At 39.6% G+C, this 16,082-nt stretch overlaps 1 protein-coding gene across 1 annotated transcript in view; it reads left to right on the top strand.

Moving 5' to 3' along the window:
• Nucleotides 1-16,082, top strand: part of LOC107713962 (probable helicase with zinc finger domain) — a 64,128-nt gene that overhangs the window by 44,450 nt on the left and 3,596 nt on the right. Inside the window, 8 exon segments of the mRNA XM_016519635.1 lie at nt 1,376-1,580; nt 5,678-5,729; nt 9,567-9,745; nt 9,930-10,137; nt 10,672-10,754; nt 11,002-11,455; nt 13,217-13,448; nt 14,341-14,851. Coding sequence (XP_016375121.1) covers nt 1,376-1,580; nt 5,678-5,729; nt 9,567-9,745; nt 9,930-10,137; nt 10,672-10,754; nt 11,002-11,455; nt 13,217-13,448; nt 14,341-14,851 — 1,924 coding nt within the window.

Genomic DNA, 16,082 nt, shown 5'->3' with positions numbered 1-16,082 from the left:
TATGTGACCCTGGAGCACAAAACCTTAAGTCGCTGGGGTATATTTGTAGCAATAGCCAAAAATACATTGTATGGGTCAAAATTATAGATTTTTCTTTTATTCCAAAAATCATTAGGATATTAAGTAAAATCATATTCCATGAATATATTTAGTAAATTTCCTACAGTAAATATATCAAAACTTCATTTTTAATTAGTAATATGCATTGCTAAGGACTTCATTTGGATAACTTTAAAGGCGATTTTCTCAATATTTAGATTTTTTGGCACCCTCAGATTCCAGATTTTTAAATAGTTGTATCTCGGCCAAATATATATATATATATATAAGACTGGTTTTGTGGTCCAGGGTCACATATGTTAATAGTAGGCATGCTAAGCAACTAGTTAATACTGAGAATTGGTTCCTATACTAAAGTGTTACCAATTTTTATCATTTTTATAAAGGCTATTTATAGCCGTATATTTTTTTTTTTCTCTAAAGTTAAAAAAAATGTTTGTTCTAAATTATTCTAACATATGAGGAGTAAAACAATTTTGCTTTGGAGTCACTGTAGATCAGCGATTTGTTCAAACATTCCACAGGAAGTAGATTTGGGATTTGAATTAGAATAACAGGATGAATAATTTAATTTCAATTCAAAGAAGTTCATCACAGGCAGTGTATTTTGGGGAATGAAATGTTCTTCCACCCCAGTCAACAAAAGATACTTTATTTAATATGATGACACGTTTAAACCAAAAAGAAATTATATTTCTGTCTGTATTCTTTTTCAAAACTTTTAAACAAGGCTTTGTCTTGACCAACATTGCTTTTCTAGTAAAAAAAATTAAGTGAATTTCTACTCTTTTTTTTTTTTTTTTCCCTCAATTCGTTGCTTTCATTCAAATTCAAGCTGCAATTCAGCATCCTGTTTGCTACCTCAATTCAGCTTAATAAAGTTTAAAAGACGATCACAATTCAATTTTGAATGGGGCACAACCCTGTTAGTCTGATACTTATTAGTTGTTATTTTAATCATTTTAATAAATTATTGAAAGTGACTTACAAACTGACAGGTTACTGGTTTGAATCAGTTTGAAGAATCCTTTCCTTAATTAACTTGCGAATCTGCCAAACAGCTACTGAATCAACATATGACTTGGGTACTGAACTCTAATTTCCACTTCCATTTTCCATTCCATTTTTTTTTTTTTTTTCAATATGTTGGTCTTAATGTCTAGGTGGGTCCTAGCAAAACATTTTGGAGCTTCTCATCTCGATTGTCCCTTCTTGGAGTTTTTTTTGTGTTGATGGGGCATGTATAGTGAGGAACATCTCACTATATAATTGCTGTTTTCACTCAAAATCTCTGCCTCTGTTTGGTCCTTCACAGAAAGTTCTGGGAGACCTTCATCTCCATCTGTCATGAGAACCACAGTCTCCACGGCATCACCTTTGAACAGATTAAAATCCAGCTGGAGGCCCTGGAGCTAAAAAAGACCTACGTGCTCAACCCGCTGGCCCCAGAGTTCATCCCCCGTGCCCTGCGCTCGCAACATCCCCAGGGTCCCGGCAAGCACCAGCACTCCCCACCCAAGGTACGAGTCTTCATCCTGTACAAACCCCAATCATTGAAAATCAGATTACTTAGAGATTTGAACAGACCCCTAAACTAGTCAGAAGCTATACCAAAAACAAGCCAGACTCCCATATACTGTTTTTCTGAATGAGAAAGGTAGCCGTTTTGCCCTCGATTTTATTGCGTTCCTCTTCCATTTCACACAATGAATGTCACAATTGGGCTTATAGCTCCTTCAGGCCTCCTCACAATACAAGATATTCCTACCAAATGGGCCAATTTTATAACTCATTTCAGTTCATCTCTTGTGCACGTAAAGAAGGACGTGACAGTCGCAACGTCTGTTCGGATACGGTCAGTGGCGTCCACGGCGGAGGGTTTGATATGACGTGCTGTGATGTGGAGTCATGCACGCTCTCCCCCGCTGACATTAATAAAAGGGTTTGGTTTTGCGAGTGGCGGAGAGCATCCATCTAAATGCAAGTGAACTCTCGCACCCTCAAAACGAATAATATACCAATCAATCCTCAACCCTCAGGGGCGGAAGGTAAACATGCCAAAATAGATGAGTGAGGAGACTTCCTTTTCCCCCTTTTTTCTGTAGCTCAAAGCTGTGTCTGTTTCTCCTCACCCCCTCCGTTTCATTTGGACTAGTCATAGAGGATTACCAGTCCACGAAACCAGTTCAAGTCATGTTTAAAGCATTGCCATTCATTTTCCCAGAAGATTTGCAAATTACTGTTTTTAAAAAGCAACTTAATCGCTACTTTTGAATAGGTGTCAATGGAGAAACACAGTTTTGGCCATCAGGATGATGTAGTTCGACCATCTACCAGCTGGAGCTATGGAGGTCAACCTAACCTTCCAATTACTAACCTCCAGGATTGTCAGATTAATGGCAAATTGGGAGTGTTCAAGTTTGAACACTTCCAAAATGACACCTATAAACAAAGGGCTTGTCCCCAATACCCACGTTTGCAGTCTTTGCACTTGACCAACTGTCCACTTACATGGCATATTTACTGTATTTAGCCAAGTGTTCGAGTGGGCGTAAAGATCGCAAGTGTGCGTTGAACTTTTAATTACCTGATGGGACACACTTACAACATAGAGTTGTAGAAATGCAGGTTTTTACAGAGCTTTATTTAGAGTACTTTGCACTTTAAAATAAACTTGTTACATAGTGAGTGTCTGTTCAGTAGTCCTCTTTGTAGAAGGCAAAACTCCAAATGTTTTGCAAAATAGAAATCTCTATACCAAAAAATTATATTTTACTACCAAATTATATATAATATCTAATTAATTTAAAGTGTTTTTTGTTTGTTTTTTACATCTCACGATATTGGGCCCTGTGAGTACCAGAACGTGATGAATGATGGGATACGCTTAAGCATGAATACCACTCTGAAGCTCTGATAGTGAGGATTTAGTGTGCGTTAATGGAAAATTTGCTGAAGTTTTACTCAACTTCAGGTTATCTAAGACAGTGTTTCCCAACCTTTTTTTAGTCGCAATTTTGCATAATATAACTTGCTCACCAATGGATGCTCTGGAGTGAATGGGTGCCGTCAGAATGAGAGTCCAAACAGCTGATAAACACATCACAATAATCCACAAGTAATTCACATGAATCCAGTCCATCAATTAATGACTTAAGTGAAAAGCTGTGTGCTTGTAAGAAACGAATTCATCATTAAGGCGTTTTTAACTACTTCCAGCTAAAATATGAGTCTTCTATCCGTAATATTTTTTCATCTGAATCAAGAGAGAAATATGCATAGATCAAGTACTGTTTACAACAGAAACACAGTTCAAAACAAACATGTCAGTGGATTTTGATGTGAGAGGACAAGAGAGGAGATGGACTTTTTCACTGAAGGAAGCCAAAATAAGAGTCTATAATGATGCGAGAAACTACAGCTTAAAGTTAAAACGTCTTGATGGATTTTTTTTGTTTGTTTGTTTTTTTACAAACATGCAGCTTTTCGCTTCACAAGACGTTTATTAATGGACTGGAGTCATGTGGATTATTGTGAAGTTTTTATCAGCTGTTTGGACTCTCATTTTGACGGCACCCATTCACTGCAGAGGATCCATTGGTGAGCAAGTGATGTAATGCTACGTTTCTCCAAATTTGACTGTTACCATGAAGAAACTAGGGCTGCACCCTAATAGTCGACTAACCATTAGTCGACGAGAAGAGGCTTGGTCGACTAAAATTTGATTAGTCGCACAAAAAAAAATTCCACGCGAAATCACGCAGTTCGTGATGGACAAATCGTTAACGGCTGGTCTATGTGGTTATATAGTACATCGGGCAGGACATCCATACGCTCACCTAACATTCATCGACCTCAAATATGGCTTATCATCTGAAATATGTATGTAGTAGCAACTTTACATGGCAGCTCATTCTAATGTTAGCCTAGAAAAAAGTGCGCTGTTCATATGCGCTGCGATCATTTGCTCTTAAAATACTTCGTCATTTTTGGTCATACAGATAAGAGTAATGCATCTTTTGTATCTGTAAAGACTCTACGTTTATTTGTGTGCAGACGAGTCAGTGTCGCCGACTTCATCTCTTAAACCGAAAACAGAAAGCACTAGTGTATCAATAAATTGTTAAAACGTTAATGCAGTGTACTTGCTGTTTTTCTCTAACACATTCATAATTATTAGATTTGCCGGTGCGCTGTGGCAAGCCTTTTTTGCGTGCGCTTGAGCGCTTATTAGGCTATGTAGGCAATTAAAGGCTCATTATTATGATTTATATGGTTTATTAATAAAAGTGCAACTAATGGTCGACTAATGCTTAAAATAAACGACTACTAGTCGACCAGAAAAATCTTTAGTCGAGGGCAGCCCTAGAAGAAACAAACTCATCTACATCTTAAATGGTCTGAGGAAGAACTATTACTTCAAGGGCACTGAGCTTTGGCATTGTTCAGATATGAAACAGTCTTGCACACTTACTACTTGTCACATGCATGCGCTTTCAGTGGCCAAGCCGTAAATATGTGTATTGGCCCATTAATATAAATTTTTGTTTTGACTTTGCTTACCAGTCTCCCAATGTTTGTATCCTTAACACAATAACAATGATGTCACCACAGCAACCTAAAACTTTAAAAGCTCAAATGGAAAAGGTCAAAAAGAGGAACAATACCAATCTCAGTCAAAAACAAGCTTTGCCATACAGACAAAGGAGGGAAGAACTCAAAAAACCCAATTCATTACCAAATAACCAATCAAGATCTATCAGAGATGAGAATCCCGGTGGAGTGTGATAATTATAGACATCGCCATTGATTTCATCCAACACTTGACAGGTGCCTCCCCATTTTTGTGCTGTAATTTCACAGGCTTTGTACTGAAAGTGGCTCATCACATGCTATTGAAATAAGTAGTGTGATCGGCGATTCCTGCAAACGTGCTGACCCCAGAGTGGCGGTGCTCGGAGCTGCCTTGACTCGGGCCAGCAGAACGCCTCAATCGCCTGTTGATGCTGTCAGCATGTCATTCTGTATGCACTCAACCACATTGATCTGTTTTGAAAAGGCACGCATTCCCAGCGGATCGCATCAATGGACTCTTGATTTGGAAGTTGTTGGCACTGGCAGCACAAAAAAATACAAGCGAGAGCTTTTGTTTTGTTTTTTTTCTTGTACATTTCAGTGCTGTAATTCAGGCACCAAGAACAAGAGTTTGTTCCACTCGATTCAGTGATTATCTTTGCAGTTAGCGCTGTGTTTTTCTTGGAAATCATCTGTGTGTGCTCCCAACCGCCCCCTCAAACCGCCCTCTGCCCTCAATTTACTGAATCTCCACCCACGTGGAGCCAACTCCCCCGACCCATGTATCGAGAACATCTCCGACGAGATTTGCCTGGCCATGTGGAAGTAAACCATTGTAACCGTTTTGACAAATCAGTGCTGCCTCACGGCAATGCTCGTGCACAGGGTGACAGTCGTCACGGAAAGGGGAAGCACGGCCCCCTGACCCTGTGACTATAGTTAGCACACTAGATGCGTAAGACCCCCTTCACTTTCCCTACGCAGACTCCTTCATCCTCTAGCACTGATTCACTCCAACCCTCCTCTTCCTCTTCCTCCTCAGGCGAAAGGACAGCTGGCCAATCACACTGAACCCTTCCCCCCTGAAGGCTTTGGTAAGTCTCTCTCTCTTTGGCCTCTTGTTCTTGAAGGTTTGAACATTTTCACACATTTTCACCCAGGCTTCTCTTAATTGGGTGGATGTGCTCTCATTACGTGTTCTCTAGCTCTGAAATGCTACAGCGTAAGGTTGTCACGATACCGTAATCACATCAATACATGTCAATGTGTGCAATTTTTTTTGGCAACACATTTAGTATATGGGTAACAAATAAACAACCAAATCCAAAGGGGAAAAAAAGGGCATTTTATATATATTATCATACTTCGATTTATCACGTACACTAGGATTGACATTATTAATGTATAGTAAAAAATGACATTTGATATAATATATTAATATATAATGTTTTTAATAATAATATCCCAATATTTGGTACAATTAATGTGTCCCTGTCCCTAAAAACCTAAAAGTTCAGCTTCCCTTTATAACATTTGATGTGCTTAATGTGTGTGCGTTGATCAGTGTTTATATTCAAGCATTATGCAAATAAACTTGTATTGTTTATATGTAGTATTATACAAGTCTAAATTAAATTAAATTTCTTTCTATTTTTAAAATAAAATAATTTTATTGCAACACTAATAATTTTATTTCATTTATTGCCATTCATTTTTATTCACCAAAGCAATGTAGTTGATTTTACTTTTTACTTTAATTTGAATAAAAAAATTTTTTTTTTTTTGTAATGGCAGACACTTTGGTTTATATTTTGGTGTACATGCAATCATGGTACTATATTTCCAATTCTACCATCTGAAAAACAGTCCTACACTTTAAAGGGCTTTTCACACTGAGCGCGAAAATTCGACACGAATGTTCGGCACGATGACGCTTTTGAATCGAAACAATAGATCCCTATGGGACTATTCACACCTGGCGCGAACATTCGTGGCACGAAAAAGTGGTGATTTTTTTTCATCCTGTGTGTTGATTTTTTTTTTTCGAAACGCTCCAACCAATTAGATTTGAGCTTAAATCACGTGACCGGAGCAGCTACTGTTGCTCAAAAAGTCAAAGAGTGGTGGCGCTGTTTGGAAAACCAGTGTAAACAAACACAGAAGAAGAGTATTCCGAGAGAGAAGAGAGTGGATGCCAAGTTCTTGTTATCTTTGGTATCTGAGAACAGATTTATTCTCACATGTTCTTAATTTAATTTCTATTAATTCTTCACTGAATTATGTGAACTGGCATGTCCGTTTTCTTCCACGTGAGCGAGTGTTGGAGCGCGTTCACTCTCTAGATCTTCCATATTAAAAAAAATTGAGTGAAACATTTTTATACACATGAAATATGAAAGCAAAATAGACATGATTATGACTATATATTTTCTGTATGTGTTTTGTATGCAACTCGTGGTATTTTTATAACAATAAAGGATGTTTATGACAAATCATAAGCAGTGTGGCGTTATTAAACATAGAAAGAGTGCATGTCTGCCTATTATAGAATCAAAGTCAACTATAGGTCACAATCGGAAGTTATTACAATCACTCAATGATGGTTTAAAGTGGGTTTTAAGCAAATACATTAATAATTACATACATTTTCAAATGTGGCTTGATGCTTTTAAGATGTTTTCTTGTTAGCATTATAGATAGTTTGTGTTTCTGGCGTAGAACCCAATTTTATTTAGCTATATTCATTTAATGCTGTATATTGAACAGCGGATGATGTTATATCCATATGAGATACATATCTGAGGAAAAATGCATTGTTGTTCGGCGCCACCTAGCGTGCAGGCGTGAATTAGCAGAAGGCGATCAATCGTTTCGTGTTCGGTGTGAAAGCACTGTTCGTCAGCGATTCGCCTCGCTTTTGCGCATCGCACTCAGTGTGAAAAGGTCGTGAGATTATATACCTTGGCACTGGTGTATTTTGCAGCAGGTTCTATGGTGTTAAACCTTTGTATAGGACACCACTTAAGATTAATTTGAGGTGGTCAAAGCCACTTCACATTACCCGTTTAACATTCATATGGAGCAGTTACCTGGAGAATGTGACGGAGAGGTCAGCAGCTGTATTAGCCCCTCGTGAAGCAAGGAGATGTTTTCACAGCCTTTGACCTCTGATTGGAGAGTTTGAGGATATTATTGGTGTGATGTGACAGTGCTGTCAGAACAAATCGAGGTCATTAGTTTGTGGAGCGCCGCTTGAGTGATTGTCGAGGCAGAAAGAGAAGACAGAGAGCGAGAGCATAGAGGAGTCCGAGAGAGACGAGATCAGTCAAGTGGATCCAACTTCCTTCCAGCCTCACTTCTCGCCCAATCAAAACATGATCATGTGTGGCAGCAGCGCCAATTCCCCCTGAATTACTTCCATGGATTGCCGTGTGTCTGGGCAAATGACTTGAGCCAGGTGTGTGTGTGTAGTCTGTGCTGTTCAGTGCTCGTGAGGACATTTCGGGGGTGGCTGTAGCGAAATGATTCTGGGGGTGTTGGGCTTCAAACTCTTCAATCTGAAGCAGGGATGACCCTGAAATTGGTACAGATTAGGGTGTATCAGGGCGTAGAGTTTCACACTAGGGTTTTAGATCAGACCTGTGTCTGATTGGGAAAGCTTTTTTCCAAACTAGGTTGTTCACAGAGGACCTGCAGATGAATCAGTATTGGGTGAATCGCAGGAAACATGGTTACACTTTATTTTAAGGTCCAGTTCTCGCTATTAATTAACTATTAACTACAACTTTTGCCTCAAACTCCTAATTACTGCTTAGTAAGATAGTTAAGTTTAGGTATTGGGTAGGATTGGGGATGTAGAATATGGTCATGCAGAATGTGCGCTTTATAAATACTAATAAACTGCCAAAGTGTTATGAATAGGCATGCTAATAAGCAACTAGTTAATAATGAGAATTGGTCCCTATACTGAAGTGTTACCAGAAACATTAAGAACATGTTCAGGTTATACTTCACACTAAATTTTTTATTTTATTTTATTTATTTATTACTTTGTCGTTTGATACTTATGGAGTAAGTGTGCTTAATTGTCATTAAATGTCATTAAGGTCACAGTGCAATATTCATGGTCCTAAAAACATGCTTCATTTTCTTTATACAAAATATTATTTATAATTGATCTTTTTTCTGATTTTGGGATGAAATGTCACCTGGACATGTTTTTGATGAATTTTGTAAGATTCACCAATAAACATAGTCTTAGATATGATTCATTTGAACTTTGTTTGCATAATTACCATCTTGGAAGTGCGCACACTTAATCTTTGTATTACATTAATCTCTTATCAAAAATGAGTGCTATAAAATTGCTGTGATCGACAGATGGAAAGTAGAGATTTAATTAAATCAGTGAATAAATAACACTTGGAGAAGAGTTTTAATTAAACTATTGATCAGTGTTGTGTCACACATGTTGCAAGTATTTTTTGCCAAGACATTTGGTTTTGCCAACAGATAAACAGCCATAACCGAAAGGGCCATTTTCCATTATTACACATTTGCTTTCTTGCTTGTTAACAGTGATAAACATGCTGCGGAGAGTCAAATTTGGTTTAAGGGTCTAGCAAATGTATAAATTGGAGGACAAATGTCTAGAATTTTTATTTCATCATTAGTGTTTCTCCAGTTTGCTCAGGGATGAACATGTTTGCTAAATGTCTAGTTGCCAACTGTTAGATTTCACCTACTTCATCATGATATGATGACTTTACTCAGTAATCAGCTTGTTACTGTTTGATTACTGAACAAAAGAGCAATTCATAGTGTTGTCAGAAATGATTCCGGTTCTACTGCTTTACCATCCAAGAGTATTAGTGTAATGTTATGAGGTATGATTTATTAGTCTCAGTTTTGGACGATGTTTGTATCTTCAGTTCAGCCCAGTGCTGCTGTGTTGATGGGGAACCCGATTCAAGCCTTTACTCCACCAGGAGCCGGAGCTCCAGCCTCCGGCAAATCACCAAGCCCTGTTCAAAGAATCGACCCTGGAGCCAGCATCCTGTATGTGCCCGCTGTCTATGGGGGCAATATGGTGATGCCCATGCCTCTTCCGGTATGTTCTGGACTTATTTCTCATACTCTCCAACATGGGTCATAACTTGTTTATTTTTGAGAATCTTTGAGATGTTTCACCCTGTTTTCATGTTCTTTTTCCTGGAATTTGGAGGCCCTTATCTATCAATCCTCAATGCATGCTGTACACTTGTATGACTCACACCTCACCCTCTCTTCACCAGTTGCCATGGCCCGGCTACCAGAGCCGTTTCGCTGTGGATCCTCGCATCATGAGTCATCAGGCCGCCATGGCTGCATACAACCTCAACCTGCGGCCAGCAGCCAGTCGCACCTCACCTGTGCTGTATGGGATCAGTCACCAGTCTCCTCTAGGCCTGAACCAGCAGCCCACCTCTGAGAAAGAACTACTTCAGGAGCCCAGTGGGAATGGTATAATTCGCAGCACTAGTGTATTCATTTTAACAATACTGGTAGCTCAACTGATATGTGCCAGTAGCAACGCCAAGGTCATGGGTTTGAATCCCAGGGAGCACAGATACTGATAAATGTATAACAAAAAAAAAATATTTTAGTTTAGTAGGTTTGGGCTAGTTGGATGTATTGTTCGAGAATTACAAAAATTGTTTACGATAATGCACTTATATTTGAACTCAGGAGGGTTTATAGGATGAAATATGTAGCTCGTATTTTGGCAAAAACGCCTTTGCAAAATATTCAAGTATACATACTAAAATACTTCCTCAACGATATCCTCTGCGGATGGAAACCAACCCAGAATGTTCCTTTAAAATACTGTTTCACATCAGGCCTGTTTGCATTGGCTTTACTTTCACTTATATTACATTGTAAAAGTTTATTTTGAAAGTTTTTGAACTTGGCGAACTCTCTGGTTTGAGTCCTCATATACGGCTGGTGGTGAGGCCTTTTGGGGTTTTATTCTGCTGATTTGTTGTCATTCTTTAGGGAAAATCGACATTAATGGAAAAACGGAGCATTGTAGGCTGCTGACGCCCGAGAGGAAAGCCCCTGAGCTGAAGGAAAAACAGGTACCATCCATCTGCCCGTTCTCTTTTTGTATCTATCTATCTATCGATCTATCATATGTCCTTCCCGATTTAATCTGAAATAAATCAAAGGAGCCGCCCACTATGCCTTCCCACAAGAGCACTTGTAACATGGACCATCTATCTTCACTCGTCCCCTGCATGCTCAAAACACTTCACTTCTCCTACTCTCTTACACTCTCCATTAGCGTCACATGTCCGTGACCATTGTACATCCTCCTCTCTACAGGGAGACCCGGAATCGGTGCAAAACAAGAGTCCAGAGCCCCATGCCAACATGGGCTTCCCTGGCAGCCGCCTCATTCGCAAAGACCCGCAGGCCCAGAGGGCCCTCAACTTCCACCTGGGCCACCCGCATCCCGGTTTCCCCCCTCACCACGGGAACAGCCCATTTCCGCAGCAGTATGGACTATCCCGACCTCCCCTCCGAATGCAGGCCCCCATCCACCCTCAGGCCTCGTCCTTCCCCCCATCGTTCTTCAGTGGGCCTCCAATGGCACACCGCGGGCTTCGGTCTCCAGTGCTGGAGGGTGGCGAGGGCTCGATGGGAGCGGGTCCAGGAGGGGTGGCTGAGGATCTGAAGGGTGTGGTGAGAGGCCTTCCCCCACAGATGCACCAGCAGCCCCTGCGCCTCAACAGCTTTGGAGAAGAGAGTTTGGACTCTCTGTTGGGCGATACTCTGGGTATGTGCATGCATGGATCACAGTGCTTCAAACCTGTTCATTTCCTTTGATGTATTGTGCTGTAGTGTTTATTCCGACTGCTTTCTGTATCAAAGTTTTGAATTTTCTTTCCCAACAACTTTGACAGTTGTAAGTTTAGTTCAAGTACCAGCCTTTCAAGCTTCTCATAAATTCTACAGTATTGTGCCTAAGGGTTTGAATTTGACAGTGTAAAAGCCTTTTCACACCAACTTAGATTTTTTTTTTGGCATAAAAAAACATTTTTTTTTTTTAATCGAAACAGTCTCTCTGAGCTCCTTGAACGGAGTCTGAATCAACCATGCAGGAAACAATAGCAATGCACTCAAAACACTCAGAAAATGGTATCAACCATGTTAGTAACGCACTGTCAACCCCCAGAATACCCCTCAACCATGCAGCAACACACACAAAACCAGTCAGAACGCCACAGCAGCTGCAGACCAACACCCTAGAAAGTAAGGCTACACAATTATAATTGTGGTTATTAATTATTTGAGATCTCTTTTTACATTCATCAGAATTATTGCACTTTCTACATTACAAAGGGCAAAACCTTAAGAAGCTTCTCTCAAAAGCTAAAACAGTGAAATTACTAATATGAATTACATTAATAATGCCAAATTATATTAACCAATTTAAAACTTAAAACAATCCTCACATATAGTATAAATTATGTATGCATAAACTATAAATTGACTATAGATTAATCTTTAGTTAAGCTACAAAAGTAAACCACCGAAGTTCTTTGATTGTTCTTTGATTTACATCAATGACACAAACTGCAGCAGGCAAAAAAATTATTGCACAATTAACACATTAATTTTGACAGCCCTAATAAAACCATTTTCAGAATAAATAACCCGCAGGCCAATATCTCAGATGATTATGCTTAATTAATCGAGAGAAGTAGAAATCATGATCATGATTAAAATACGACACTCAGGACGCTTAGCAACTACATAAAAACCACTGCTGTCAAATGATTAATCGCAATTAATTGCATCCAAAATAAAAGTTTTTGTTTACATAATATATGAGTGTGTACTGTGTATATTTATTATGTATATATAAATACAAACACATGCATGTATATATTTAAGAAAAAATTTATGTTTATATATTTATATAATATAAAATATAATAATATAATTGTATATACATGTAAATATTTTCAAAATATATACTGTATGTGTGTGTATTTATATATACACAATAAATAAACACAGTACACATACATATATTATGTAAACATAAAAACTGTTTACATAAAAACTTTTATTTTGGATGCGATTAATCACGATTAAACGTTTGACAGCGTTAATAAAAACTATATAAAAAATTACAAAGCAGTTGCAGAGCAACCAGCCAGAACACCTTACCAACAACATAAAATAAAGCATAACCAAATTTAAAATGTGAAAAGAATTTAAGAACATACGTGTCAATAATTTGAGTCCTTACAGTGTAATTAACTTAACAGCATGTACATACTGTACTTATTATACATAATTTACTGTTATTAGTATGGTAAGTACATGTAACTAGGACACCGTAAAATAAACTGTTACCTTAAATATTTGTTTTCTTTAATCATGGTTGTTTCTTATCCTGAACCTGGTTAGCCTCCTTCAGGAGAACTTGAATGTGTCTGTCTGCTGAAGTAGTCATGCTGGGGATTAGTGAACAGACCTTTTGTGTTTTCCCAGCATGTCATGGGCTTTCTCTGTTGTGTTTTCACAGATGGTCAGGCTTCCTCTGGGCTGGATGCTCTGGGCCAGCAGCACCAGCAGACTCGTGTGGGTCAGTGGGGTGAACAGTCTCCGTTTCTGCAGGCCGGTGTGGCCCCCTTCCCCCTGGCGCAGCAGTTGACTCATCTCGGCCAGCCGGGTCTGCGACTCCCCCAGCAGCTCCTCCGAGCCGGCTGGGGCCTGGGCCCTGCAGCAGAGGAGGAGCCCAGACCTGCCATGCCCAGGTTAGAAGACTCTTTGTCCTGCTCGCTTTATATTATTTTGCAAGTCTGATGAAACCAGAATTCAGTAGTATGTAAAATTTCATAAGGTAAATGTATTTATTACCATGATGATAACTAGATGCTGTGCCACCTCTAAAGGGACATGATGCAAAAGAATGTGATGAGAGGAAAAAAATGACTCTATTGCTTTTACTTTCTATCACAAACATTCTGTGTTCTCCCGAGAAACTTTGCATTCTACGCAAATGTTTTGTTTTTTTTAAGTGAAAACAACAGTTTTGCGCATGAATACAAAAGTTTCTCGGGAGAATGCAAAAGTCTTGTGAGCGAAAACAACAGTTTTGCAAATTAGTGCACAACTTTCTTGGGAGAACGAAAAAGTTTTGTAAGCAAACGCAAGGTTTCTCAGGGGAACGCAAAAGTTTTGTGACCCGAAAACAACGGTTTTGCAAACGAACGCAGAAATGTGTTGGGAGTTTTGTCAGTAAAAACAACAGTTTTGCGAATTAATGCACAATTTTCTTGGGAGAACGAAAAAGTTTTGTGAGCGAAAACAACAGTTTTGCGAATTAATGCAAAAGTTGCTCAGGTGAACGAAAACATTTTGCGAGCAAATGCAAACTTTCTCGGAATGCAAATTTTTTTTCTGATGATTTAAAAATCTGATAAGATCCACTCACAATGTAGCACACCTCTGTTCATTGTTTATTACTGTTATTAAGTTTGTTTCATTGTTTCGCCATTTTTCTATGCTGTTTTTGAAAATATAATAGACTGTATGTATACACAGTATACAGTGCAGAATGTAGTAAGCTAGTATTCCATTCCGACCATATCCTGAGTCTTACCTTCCTGCTTCTTTCGCTCAGTCTCTTTCTCTCTCTCTCTCCAGATATCCCGGTCTGTTGCGTGAAATGCTCCCTCAAGACCAGTATGAGCAGCGGGAGCCGGCCGACATGCCCCCTCCTCAGTCTCGCCTCCTTCAGTACCGTCAAGTCCAGCCCCGATGCCCCGGAGACCTGCCATCTCCCTCTTCCTCCAGCTCAAACCACACCTCCGGCCCCAATCTCTTCCCAGCTCCAGGTCCGCCCACCTTCCCCGACACCAGCCGAGAGCTGCCCATGGGCGGCCAGCCCTTCCAGCCGCACCAAGCCTTCAATCAGGCCTCCTTCTCCCTGCCGCCCGAGCACACAGCGGGGCCTCTTCCGGTCAAATACCTCCTCCAGGAGGCCCACTGGCCCCACCCTGGCCTACCCCAGAGCCATGTGCTGGGCCACGGCATGCCCTTTGGCCTGCAGGCCATGGCGCACAGGCAAGAGCAGGGCCCCCTCACGCAGCTGCAGCACCAGCAGCAGAAACAGCAGCTCCAGGCCCCGCAGAGCTCCCTGCACAGCGTAGAAGAGGTGAGGCCTGTCTTTGGGCTGTTAAATGAAATCTTCACTGTTTCGCTTGTCTGCGCTCGCATTAGTAGTCACTGCATAATTACACAAAGCTGAACTCTCATCAAAAGCCTTAGATGATAATGTTGCCACAAATGAACAATTTGCATTGAAAATCAACAAATTACTGTCACTTGTCGCTGTAACTGCTGTCAAAGGGGTGATTGAGTTTGTTTTAATGGAATATTCCATGAATGAGTAATAAAACTTAAGAATTAGTCATTTTAGCACTTTGTTTCCTGAAGTCAATGTTTTTTTGTTTTTTTTAAGGTTTTTGGGTTAAATGCCTAAAATAAGGTCTGTGGTCAAAATAAGCTCAAGATATTTTCATGGTTTATTCTACAATGTAAAATGGATCAGTAATAGCCTGCTTGAGCTTTTACTTGTCTTGAAAATGGCGGTTACTAACAAATAGCTAAATTGGACTACAGAGATTTGTTGAGACATTAAACATGATCACACCGAAACTCGTCTACTCACTAGTCCGCTTTCACAACCCCATTGTGTTTATAATCGACTCGAACGTTCAAACTTCAAAAGATTTTAAATAATGATTGGAAGAATTGTCAGAAGCTTACTAGTAGTAGGGCTGGGTATCGTTCAAAATTTTTCGATATCGATACCGATACCGATACCTTGACTTCGATACCGGTTCCTGAACGATACTTTTTTCGATACCAATTTTATGAAATCAATTTTAACAAGATTACATTATCTAAAAAAAAAACTTTGGTTTTATTTCTCAGCTTGTTGATGTTTATACAAACTCAAAGACTCATCTCCTGAGCCACTGCACAAAGGAACAAAATGTAACCAACACAAATCATATAGTTTATATAGTTTCAATAAAGCTCAAATAGTCTTCAGTTTACACATCTGTTAGGCTACATTTACACTAGTTAGTGTTCGTTTTAAAACGCATAGCTCAGACAGAATCATGATTTCTATTAATTTTCCACTGATTTACTGATGAGCATTAGCAGCTTAGTCTTCTGAGGTCAGATTTGGTAGCTGAGCTGAACCAGACAGTTATAGAAGTGCAGAGGATGAATTCAGTGATAGCAGAGTAGAACTGTTTCAGCAGCTCCTGTGGCAGGTTGAACTTCCTGAGCTGGCGAAGGAAGTACAGCCTCTGCTGGGCCTTGGACGTTTTTCGATACTCGATGGTATCGAGGCAATTCGGTCGGTGCCTAAA

Source organism: Sinocyclocheilus rhinocerous, unplaced genomic scaffold (genome assembly GCF_001515625.1).
Source record: "Sinocyclocheilus rhinocerous isolate Xijiao unplaced genomic scaffold, SAMN03320098_v1.1 scaffold1140, whole genome shotgun sequence".
Classification (NCBI taxonomy): Eukaryota; Metazoa; Chordata; class Actinopteri; order Cypriniformes; family Cyprinidae; genus Sinocyclocheilus; species Sinocyclocheilus rhinocerous.
This window is presented reverse-complemented; position numbering and strand designations above follow the sequence as displayed.